At 38.5% G+C, this 12,250-nt stretch overlaps 1 protein-coding gene across 1 annotated transcript in view; it reads right to left on the bottom strand.

Moving 5' to 3' along the window:
• Window positions 1-240: 240 nt before the first annotated feature.
• LOC146304473 (double-stranded RNA-specific editase 1-like) overlaps window positions 241-12,250 on the bottom strand; it is a 46,869-nt gene continuing 34,859 nt past the window's right edge. The window contains exons 4-10 of the mRNA XM_084713559.1: window positions 11,559-11,673; window positions 7,275-7,443; window positions 6,938-7,092; window positions 6,697-6,865; window positions 4,964-5,145; window positions 3,277-3,455; window positions 241-1,309 (exon numbers count right to left, since the gene is read on the bottom strand). Coding sequence (XP_084569685.1) covers window positions 1,133-1,309; window positions 3,277-3,455; window positions 4,964-5,145; window positions 6,697-6,865; window positions 6,938-7,092; window positions 7,275-7,443; window positions 11,559-11,673 — 1,146 coding nt within the window. The 3' untranslated portion in view covers window positions 241-1,132. The remainder of the gene's footprint in view (window positions 1,310-3,276; window positions 3,456-4,963; window positions 5,146-6,696; window positions 6,866-6,937; window positions 7,093-7,274; window positions 7,444-11,558; window positions 11,674-12,250) is intronic.

The raw sequence follows: 12,250 nt of genomic DNA, 5'->3' as shown, positions 1-12,250 counted from the left end.
CAACATTTTGAGTTTTTCTCAACATTTCATTTTATTCTCAATATTATGACTTTATTATTGACATTTCAACTTTTTTTTTGACATTCAACATTTTGACTCTGTTCACAATATTTCAACTTCATTTTCAGAATACAAATTTTACAAAAAAAAGTCTTCCTCCTCTCATTTTTTCTCTTTATGCCAGTCTTACTTTAAAAGAACAATGCTTTAGGTCACAGTTCTTTGATTGACAGGTGCCGTGGTGGTTTCTTGGCTTCGTCCCCTTTCATGAAATTTGTTTTTAGAGGGAAGATAGAAGTTCTGCCTTTAAATTATGATCATAAAATGATCTTTTCAGAAACCTGTGTGAGATGTCACGGACACTCCATCTATGGTATCTTACAGTCTGAACTAAATCATGTACAGTATAGAAGAACAGCACAGACAGGTCCACCACGCTAGAGTATAATTAAATGGAATCAATTTGTGTTGACCCTCTCCATACAAAAACTATATCAACATAAGCCTTCTTTGAAATGGAGGGTGGACCTGTGGATGACTGTCTTCTAATGTCATACTGAAGTCTTTTGGACATTGGAGTGTGCGTATTCTTAGCTTAAAAGAACATAAAATACCATTGTGGCCTCAAATTTGCAGTCAAAGAGCTGCAGCAGAGCAGATAAAAGTCTGACACAGTTTGACAAACTGCAGGAGGACACTCTTGAGTTCTCACAACACTGATAATCTGAGATCACAATACTGAACATGATAACAAACCTTTTACTTCCTATGAATTTGGTATAATCATACATGCAAAATGAATATATCACTAGTCTTTTAGAAACAAGTGCCATTTCAGCTAACAATGCTGTTTACCAAGGTTCCATTCCAAAGTCTCTTTTTACATTTGTATAAAGTTGCATAACTGACTGAATATGAATCTTTTTCTCAGGTGTAGTGCTGGCTGAGAGGGAGGAGCATGAGACTATAAAAACGAAGGAGGAATGTTAAATCCAGGGGTTCTGACATCCTCGTTCTGCTCACTAACACACAGTCCAGGGAGACGATTCCACCACTCGAACTGTTTCAAGGAATAAAGCGAGCAGTTGGACATGTTTTTGTCAAAGACCACCATCAGGAAACCGTCACTAGCTCAGGTGGTGAGAGCAAACTGGTCCTGCTCTATAGGTTTCTTCACCCAGGCGCCCAGTCCAGCTTTGTGGAAGGCTCTGAAGAGGGTCTGCTTGGAGTTGTGGTACTCCACCGCCGCCTGCTTGGCTTCGTGGTAGCTGCTGGGCCTGACTGTCCTGATCCGCAGGGTGGAGGACAGCTGCAGGGACAGGGACACGTTAGACAGAGAACAAGATTGTGCTGTAAAGTCACGAACAACAAAAAAAGAATTCTTACCTCTGAACTATTGATATTTTACTAGAGCTCACATTTTTTACACTGCACCTAGCTCAGGGCTAAGAACTTTGTTAAACCCAGGCTAAGAAAGCTGTTAGCCCCAGAGTAAAAAGCTTTCATATGGACTTTCCACACTGCATATCTTAGCCCTGGGCTATCCTTAACCCTGGGCTAAAAGTTAAACTTGGGCTAACTTAGCTCCTTTTCACGCAGATATTGTTAAGACAGGGTTAAGCTAAGCACAAGGCTATGTGATTCACACTGCCCTTCTACTAGTCCTGGGTTATATTTCACATTGGCACTTTTAGCCCTGGTTCTGGTCGATTTTCCCACAAACTCTGGGCTATCGCTGCTCTGGAACAGGGCCAGTAAGCCCTAGGGTAAAGTCAGGGTTAGCCCACTTTGTTTTAGGATCTTATCTTATCTTCTTAAGCCAGGGCTAACAGCTCCCATAGACTGGGGCTCACAGCTTCCTAAGCTGGGGCTAAGTGCAGTGTTAAAAAAACTTTAGCCTAGGGCTTGGTGCCAGGGTTAGCCCTAAGTTTCCCCCTTCCCTTGAAAATCTACTAAACACAGGGCTAACAGGCGCCAGCGTGGAACAATGTGTTTCTTTAAGAGTAGTCACAACATTCTGGAGTGTAAAAATAAGTTGCTGTTTAAATGGGCACTTAATCCAGAGCTAGTAGTGCAGTGTGAATCTTTCAGCCCTAGGATTACGTTAACCCTGGATTAAGAGTGTGTGTGAATGAGGGTTATCCCAGTGTTAACTCTTATCCCAGGGCTATCATTAGCCTTAAGAATATTGAGAGGAAAAAAGAAAGGTTTCACATCAACACAATACTGGCTCATTCGAAAGTAGCCCAGGACGTGCTGGTCTGTTTTTCACACCGTATCAGGGCTAAGAATAGTCCTGAGCTAGAAACTGAGTTGGGAAACAGCCCATAAGCTTAAGGGAGACCTTAAGATACAACTTACGATGCACTTGGCGCTACAAAGGCTCTGGGAAACAGGGCCCAGAACACATGACTAATGTTTACATTCTAGGATGGTGAGTGCAGCCTTTGGCCCTGTTTCATACTGGCCGCCATGTTTAGTCAATTTTCAGGTGATAGCCTGCAAGCCCTAGGGTAAAGTTAGAGCTAGCTCACTTCGAAATGTTCCACGATTGTGCCAATTTGAAAGCTTTCTTAGCCTGGGACTAAGACAATTCTAAGAATGTTTTTAGCCCTGGGTTTAGTGTTTTCATTGATTCTGATAAGATGAAGATATAAAGTAATAAATATACTGAAACCTTAATGACCTCTGAGGTGTTGTTGGACCATTTAAACAGTAAATCTTACAATAACAGGGCAGGATGAAATAAAACCTAGACACAACATCAAACATAACACAAACAAAATAAATATTATCAATGATAAATACAATAAATTAACCAAGACAACATAATCTGACAGTGTCTTTGTTATGACAAGTGACAATCACACTTAAATAAACTATTTAGCTTTATGTGTTAAAATAACATGATGTGGTCGAGTTTGACACTGGTGGACATAAGACTGTCATAATTGTGTCCTGAGTAATTCCCCTGAACTTAGCTAAAGTGGTACCATTTGAACTTGTCATAAAGATATCATTAAATGTCATAAGGTGAGTTTGACCACAGACTACAGTACTTATGTGATTAACAGATATGACAACAGTCAGAAACATTCATAAAGACTCCTTTGTGTTTGTAAAAGTTTTCATGACATGGTTATGATAGTGTCATGCCAGTCTTATACACACCCCTACAAATTAAGTGTTACCGTTTCATCTAAAGCACATCGTTATCTTGGCTGCAATAAAATGTTTGACATCAGTATTTGCTGGTACAAAGTATCAGCATGTTACCTTGCAGTGCAGGCGCATCCAGCGGCTGTAGAGAGCGTGTTTACAGAGTCTGGAGGGGCGACCCAGGTCATCTTTCCCCGTGGTGGCATTGATCACCTCCAGGCCTTGGTCTCCCACCGTCCAGTTCACACTGAAGTTAGGGGCTTTTCCTGGCTGACGAGCCTCTGCGTTACTTATTCCTGTAGAACATGAAAACATGGCGGGGTTTCAGTTCATAGTGTGAATAAAATGAAAATAGATTGAAAATAGAAATTGCATGGAAGGACATATTACAAACTATTTTTAAAAAATGTCATTGTACAGGGATTTCAAACGTAGCATGTTTTGGAAGATTCCTTTAACTTTTTTTATTAATTAAAGAAAGTGTGAGCCCTAAGATTGTTGCATCATATTCTAAACCACTGCACTATACTTATTATTCTTAAAATAATAATTATTATTAATACTAAATTAGGTTGAATTTAAGGAAGATTAAACTTTCTTTAAACCTCAGTTTAGTTTTACTCTAAACTTTAAACTCCAATTTAAAATGTGAACCAGTATTAAATTTAGTGTAGTGTGTTTTAACCTTTTAGCTAGCTAACAAACAATGTAACATTTTGGTAACTTTTTAGCTAGCTAGGAAACAATGCAACTTTTTTTTGCTAGCTTTCAATCAATGTCAAGTTTTCTGAACTTTTTAAATATCTATCAAACAACGTAACAATTTGAATCTGTTTTTGCTAGTAAGCAAACAGTATAAGATTTTGTTAGCAAACAATGTATAATTTATTAAGTTTCTAGCTGGCTATCAACAATGTAACTTTTGTACATTTTTTCGCTAGCTATCAATTAGTGTAATGGTTTAATTTCTTTTATGTTTTGTTGTTTCTTTTTAGCAAGCTAGAAAACTGCAATCTTTTGCTAATGTTTTAGCTATACCACTAACACTGTGATATTTTGTTCACATTTTAGCTAGCTATCAAACAATGTAACATTTTGTGAACTATATAGCTAGCTATCAAACAATGTAACATTTTATTAACTTTTTAGCTAGCTAGCACACAATGTAATGTTTTAATTTTGTAGCTAGCTAGCAAACAAGCATTTTGTGAACTTTTTAGCTGGCTAACAAACAATGTTTTAACTTTTTAGTCAGGTAGCAAACAACTTTTGGAGCTAGCAACAAACAACCCTTTTGTCCGCTTTTTAGCTAGCTAGCAAATAATGTAACCTAAACAAATACAGAGCAGCTGAAAGCTTACACCCCCCCATACTTACGATATATTTGTTGTTATTTCATCTCCATATTATCATCTGCTTAATTTTAAATGTGGATTTATTCATTTTGATACTCATTTTTGCAAAACTCTGATTAGAACTAATCTTAGATTCAATTCCATCTTTGCTTCTCCCCTGGTTTAGTAAAGATGTTGAACAATCATGTTTCAATTTCTGTTTGGTGGTTTATTTAATGCAATGAACCGAGGGGAAAAAAAGACATTTACACAACAACCTCTTGCTGAAATACAACCCTCAAACTGGCCTGATGTTGCATAAAAGCCATGACCAGTGACAACCCTGTTTTTCACACTTCTGGAGGCCTGGTACACTTGAAAATGTCACATCTGTCCTGTCAGTGTGGAGAACAGGTGACAGATCAGTGGAGGTCAGTCATTTGTAAAAGAGCAGTGTGTCTGTTTCTCACCGCTGAGCAGCGGCCTGTTCAGGCTGAAGGACTGCGGCAGGTCCTCGATCTCAGTAATCCTCTGGTACATGGCTCTGGAGAGGTGGTCGGCATGGTACAGGCTGCCCAGGATGATGCTGGAGAAGTAGAGGGGCTCGGTGAAGTAGCTCATCAGAGAGCCCTGGAATCCAACCACGTTCCACCTGGAGGGGACAGAACAAATCATTTTGTTCAATCAGGCAAATAACTATCAGAGTTGTCCACAAATTTGTGGATTCTTGTCCTCTGAGACAAAGAGACAAACAACACAAACCTAAGGGAGCCTGAACAGACACAAATCTCCAAAAATCAACATTGTTCAAATACATTCTCCTTTAAACACAAATGTGATTTCAGCTCAGAGGAATCCTGAGCTGTTAGCGACCTCCTGGAGATTCATCGAGAAACCTAATCAAAGCTCCAGTGGCCTGATGACACCTGAGAACTGCAGCTGACAGACAGATATAGAGTGATTGCAGCGTGACACCGAGATAATTCACCCTCTTTACACATGCACATAATCATCAGCATCCCTGCTGCTCTGCTTAAAAACACCCTCCAACACGTCGAGTGGCTCTGCAGGGCCGGGTTTCATATTTAGAAAGGGAAAACTACAGTAAGCACTACAGCTGGATTTTGCTGGACAGCTGGATAATGTTGATTCATTTACTCTCATTGTTTACTGTAAATTTATTCTATGTTTCCTTCACAACAATATTCTAAACAGTGCATATATGAAAACATTTGTTCTTAAGCCATAAAAATTGGCTGTGACAGCAATAAATACCCAATCCCCCTCCCAGTTGTCTCTTTATTTTGGCTTAAAGGGCCACCTGCCTATATGACACGTCCTTAGTCCCACCCCTTTTTGCTCTTTGCTCCAATAACAGTTCAGCAAACTTGGTACCAGTCAGTAAAAGCGAGCACACATCATAAGTTAAGTTTGCTAATGTTAGCAAAACTCTAGCTAATGTTAGCCACTATGCTAGCTAATGATTGATGTACATTAGCTAGCTAGTTAGCTAGTGTTTTAACTTAGGATGTGAATATATGTCACTTTCTCACAGAAATGTTTTTAACCATCTTCAAAATTTGGTTTTCTTTGCAACATAAGGTACATAAGGAAGAGAAACTTAACTGAGGTACCGAAGTTTCTCAACTCTTATTGCTCTAAAAGGTAAATCCATAATCAAAACTAATAGGGGACCACATATCACCAGTGTACCTGTTAACTTCTGCTAATTGTAGCTGCCCTTACCTACATAGCTCAGCAGTGGGGAGGCAAAATATTTTCACTCTGTGAATTAAGAGTTTATTTTGACCAAATCAGAGTCGCTGGCTGTTGGAACAGCAGATAGACAAAGTAAGACGTTTTGGTAAGTTTTATTTCGTTTTTGTTGGGTTTGAATGAAGTATCTTCTTCAATTAATCTAGTCGTGTTTGTTAAAAGAGGTTGTATTTTTCTGTTTAACAAAGTATATATTTATTTATTAGTTAGATTAAAAAAAGTCTCACTGCTAGTAACAATGCAGCTAAAACCATGGGGACAGGCCTGAGGAAGGAAAATATTGTGAATTGATAACAGAATGAATGCGATGAATATTCCCAGTGTTATAAATAAGTTGTCTGCATGTTGTCACTGGTTGCTCAAAACTCAACATTTGGCTATTATAGGAACATTTATGTGTGTGGACAGATAGTGAACCAACACAAACCTGGCAATCTTGTCACTGCAGGACATGGTGAGCAGCCTCTCCCCCTGAAGGACCCCGTCCCATGTCTGAATGGTGTTACTGGAGCGCACTGGGATGGTTCCTTCACCAGACTCGATTTTAGTGCGGAGCTGCCCGCGGGCTTTTCTGTTTGGATGTCTGTCTCCCTGATCTGAGACAGGAGGGGAAAACAACTATAATCAACATTCTCGGGCGAAAAATGTTTAAGTGATCATTAACTCACCCTCCACTCCAGCTTCGTGAGGAGAGAAGATGCGAGCGTCTCCACAGGGGGACGTGCTGATGTACAGGTGGAACTGGACATTCTCCTTCAGTCTGAAGCCCTGCCTGTTGTCACACTTGGTGAAGATGGACTTGTGGTGCTCCTCTTCGTGGTTACTGGAGACAAAAATGTGAAATTGAAAGAAACTGTGTAATACCAAATGCTGCAAAAAGCCTCTGATTGGCTGACAAGTGGCAGTAGAATGTAAAATCAGAATGACTCACACAAGATGCATGTTTAAGTGCAATGAAAAGAAAACCTGACGCAGTCATCAGTTGTCTGCTGTACTGTGACTCACCTGAGGAAATGCTCCAGCTGGGAGTACAGGTACCTGATGAGTGAGCGACGAGCCACGATCTCAGCGTGGCAATCGTTGAGCGCCAAACCTCTGTCACTCATGTATTCGCCGTTGATGCACTTTGTTCCCGTAGACACGCAGATGACTTCAGCTTCCTTCACATCTGTACCTGTACAACAAAGTACAAAGATACAAGTAGGAATGGTTTGGTGTGATCATACACAAACTGTTGTACAGGGAGGGACTTGCCAGAGATATTGACTGCCGTTTACAGTAGTACGTCCCCTGTCATGCAGCTAGCATTAGCATCTAGCTGACTCATGCCGGACTGGAGGCTCCCAGTGAACACGGGAAGGACCAGGAATAAACACAGCCTGCGAGACTAATGGCCAGTTTGACAGTAATACAGTACCAAGGTGGTTTCCTTGCTGGATTTGGACCTGAAACCCTGGGACTGAGTCAGCAAATAGGACAGATAGTTGCGTAACTAACCAAGCTAACTAACTACAACAGCTAAAGTTACCATCATTTAGCAGTTAGCCTACTTTAGCATCAGGGAAAGTCAGCTATTTGTGTGTAAATTGCGCTGGAACTGTACTCTGTCGTAATAATGGCCTTGTAACGTTTAATGACATCTTTGTGACAAGTACAATATATATAACTGTAAACCACCCTCATATGACAGTATAATGTAATGTTAACACATAAAGTGTTCTTTCAAGTATAATTAGGCCTGCTATAGCATGTTTATCTGCTCTTGACAATGTCAAATTGTCATAACAAGACATTTCAGACAGTGTCAGCTTTGCATTAAAATTACATAACTGACCGAAGGATACTTAATGACAACAGTTATAAACATTCATAAAGATCTGTTCAAGTTCATGACAGGTGTCATGTCGTGGTTATGATGGTGTCATGTCAGTCTTATGCACACCCCATCAAATAAAGTGCTGGTAACACTTTAATTTCCAGGTCCCATAATTTCAACAATAATAATAATAATTTCATGGTAAATGTCTGGTAATTACCATGTAATATATTTGAAATGTCATAGAAATTACCCCCAGACAACCCCCGAATTTCATGGTTAAATATGTGATAATTAGCAAGCACTGTTTTCATGTAGTTGGTGGTAATTACACAGCAACATATGTGAAATTCCTCTGAATTTACACACAAATTACCCCCAAATTTCATGGTAAGTATGTAGTAATTTACGTGTTGTTTTTATGCAAGTAGGTGGTGATTGCCATTTCACATATTTGGACTTTCTTTGAAATTAACCACAAATTTATTTATGTTACTTGGTAATTACCACCAACTACATGAAACCAGTACTTGCTAATTACCATATAATTAACCTTGAAATTTGGGGCAATTTTTAAGAAATTTCAAATATATTACTCGGTAATCACTACCTATTTACCATGAAATTATGGGAACTGGAAATTGAAGCTTTACCAAAGTGTTAGCTAGTTTACCATTAAAATGTTTTGGCACCATTTTTGAGTTTGGTTGATCTGCTGCTTTAGCAATGATAAAACCTCCTGGGAAGTGCAGTTGTTAAAGCAACTAAATAAACAGTGGATAAATAAATGCTAAAATTTAACCGTCCAGCAAGGCAGTAGAAACCAACTTGGCTTAGAAGATACATAGAAAACCCAAGTATGATGTTTTAGTCTTTAAAAAAAAACAACCCCTGGAGAACCAAAGGCTAATAGAACAGTTTTTAGTGAGAAAAGCTGTGTCTTTGACTCTAAACGTGGGGTTTAAACTGACAGAAAATGTTTATAGTCTTCTAACATACACTATGTGAAAGAAAATCCAGGGTCAGAGTTGGGTTACCTTTAATATTTTACATAAACAATATTTTACATAAACACACAAAAGCATCACAATCACTAGAGAATGGAGCTGAATCAGGTCCCTGCAGATATTTTGTGCAGAACAGGCTCAGCAAACATCTCTTTAATTACTTGACTCTATGTAAATTCTGTACTGCAGTGTCCCAGTATGAAACCCCCCTGATATTTACTGCTGCAGCCTCAAACCCTCAAACCCAACTGTTGACTGAACGTACAACAAAGTAGTTAGAAAGTGCTGTGTCTCAACAATGTTCGGACAGTTTAATTAAGAATAATCTTCCTGAAAAGTTTTAATCTGTTTTCCATAATATATTTAAAAAGACACTTAATGTGACACATGTTTTTAATACACCAACTCAAAATAAGCATTTTATAGACAACTTAAAGTGCTGGAGGAAACATGGCTGTGTGAATGCTAATTATTATCATATTATTTGGGACTGTAATTGAATTCATTCCTTTTCAAGGATATACATATGGTAATAGAGACTGTGCTCGACATTAAGATTCCATTCAGTTTTGATGTATTGTCAGATACCAAAAAATATGATTAAAGAAGACACAAGTATTTTTTTTGAATAATTTAGAAAAATGGTTACAGGCAGAAACACCTATATTACAAGAATTTATCGAAATTATTAAGGGTATTGTCGTTAAAATATGTAGATTCCAGTCATATCGGGCCAAATGCCTTCAGTCCTCTAATACCTCAGAACCTGATTATTTTATTTTGTAATTTATTTCTTGCATGTAAACAACGGACAAAATAATTCCTTTATCACACAGTGAATTAATTAAGATGTGAAGATATTCGTTCCAGTCTGTCTTTCTTTTTTCAGTTTTCTTTTTTTTTTTTGTTTCTGCTGTTGCTTTTTTGTTTTGTCATTTACTTTTTGTTTGTTTTTGTCTCATTTTGATTCTTTTAAATAGTTAGCTGGATTTTAAATGTTCTTTGTTTTGTACTCGTATTTCTTTACAGTTGATTACACACAAAAAAAAAACTGAAAGGACACAGTATATATAATAATAATGGTGTAATGATCCACTCATGCATCCGATGCATCAGACTTTAATGTGTAAGATATGAGTGCATCGGTTCAGACAACCTGTATCGGTAAAAAGTTGAATTTTCTTTCTCCTGTCTCTGCCTGCACCGCTCTTACTGGACGCCTGCTGCTGCAATCGCACAAAACAAGCGCTCCCCCCTCCCTCTCCTGTGTCTCCTCTTCATTTCATCAAAACAGGCCGCACTGAAAACAGCCACAGAAGTGACATAACGCGCAAGCACGCAAGAATTTTTGAGTTTTATAAGAAAGATGAGGAACGCTGCTGCAGATCATTTATGCAAAATGTACCAGACAGCAGAGAACAGAGAGACGGGTCGGACCCACAGAGACGTCATGTCACTGTGAGAACAGGTAACACAGAGCATCACTGTTCCTCCACACTGATCAAAACCACACCACTCTTCATATGAAACAGAGCAGCACATCATCTTACTGCAAAAATACTGATATTTTAAACAGTTTTAAAGTTTCTCATTTATCTCATTTACACATAAGACTCATAATAAATATATAAACATCACTTTAAAGTCTCCTTTCTCTCTGTTTCTACTGTTATTATCTTTAGAAAAACTATCAGGATTTCTTTTTATAACTAACAGCGCTCCACAAATGTAGCATTAACTGAAACAAAATGTAAAGATTCACACATTGCATTGTCTTGTATTAAATCATATCGTATCACATTGTGACAGAGATGAATCAAATCCAACCGAATCGTTGGCCATTTAAAGATTTCTAAGATATATCATATGTTGAACATGTATTGAGATACGTATTGAATCAGTCTCAGTCAGTGAGATACACACCCCTAATAATAATAATGATAATAATACATCAATATTGACCAATTTGAACTATGGAGTCTCTCAGGGTTCTGTTGTTGGTCCTTTCCTTTTCTCTTTAGTATGTCACCTGCTGGCCACATTATACACAGTTATAGAAAAAAAAAATCCACTGCTACACTGGCATATTTGCCTACATGCGTCACAAATTTGATCATCAAATTGATTATATAATTGTCATTCTGTTGGTCTGTTACAGGCAACATCAACTGCGTGTCTGTCTGCCCTCCCTGAGGTTTTTTCCATTTTCTCCCTGTTAAAAGGTTTTGAGTTGCCCAAATCATTTTAATTGTGTGTCTTTGTTTTATTGTTAATTTTTGTTTTAGAGTGTTGTTAGGTACAGCTAGAAGTTGCATGTACATTGCATCAGTTGCATTCTTTACTTAAATGCAACAATGCCTACATGTATTGTCAAATAAAAAAAAAACATAAAAATGAATAAATAAAACAAATTAGTGGTTTTTGGCTGTTAAAATATCATTCAACTTGACTGAAAAAGCAAATTACCTGTTGTCATGACAACACCTGCTAATACTTTCCGACGAGCATGCGGAGAGGTGAAGTTGTCCGTCAGCTCGCTGAACTTGTCGACGACCAAACGGGAGACGGCGTCTGCCAGGACCTGAGGTGGCAACCAAAGAAAATATGACAGATGAAGCAAAATGGGAGAATGAAAGCTGGTTGAAAACGTGGGCTGCTCCAACTACAGTCTTCTGTTTTTTTTGTGATGTCAAATGCCAAAAAGCAGAAGACCACAGTGCCAAAGTGTGATGAAAAGCAAGTGAAAGCTTTTCTTATCTGCTCTGAAACTATGACTGAATATTTCAATTAGGAATGCTGCACTGGTGTGAATGACAGGCAGGGATCTTAGCAGCTTAAAACAGTCAAATCCTCTGCTTCACTGACTGCTCTGTAAGTAAAGAGTGACTTGGAAAGGCTGGTATAATGAACAGCAGTGTTTGAATAGCACTCAGAGGGTGATGGTAATTAAGATAGCAGCTTTGTTATCGCTGTGTGGGGATTACAGGCACGGATTAGTTTATGTGTAAATAGATTCCCAGTGTATTGAACTTGTCTCTCCTCAAGCCGTCTCCATCTTCAATCAGACTTTGTCAGGTTGGTCACGAGCGGTGACATTTGTAGACAAATCTCTCGTTAGACGACAGAGACCTAACAAGGCGGTGTTTACAGGAGACGAT

Source organism: Lutjanus erythropterus, chromosome 24 (assembly GCF_056507025.1).
Source record: "Lutjanus erythropterus isolate fLutEry1 chromosome 24, fLutEry1.hap2, whole genome shotgun sequence".
NCBI classification, from domain to species: domain Eukaryota; kingdom Metazoa; phylum Chordata; class Actinopteri; order Lutjaniformes; family Lutjanidae; genus Lutjanus; species Lutjanus erythropterus.
This window is presented reverse-complemented; position numbering and strand designations above follow the sequence as displayed.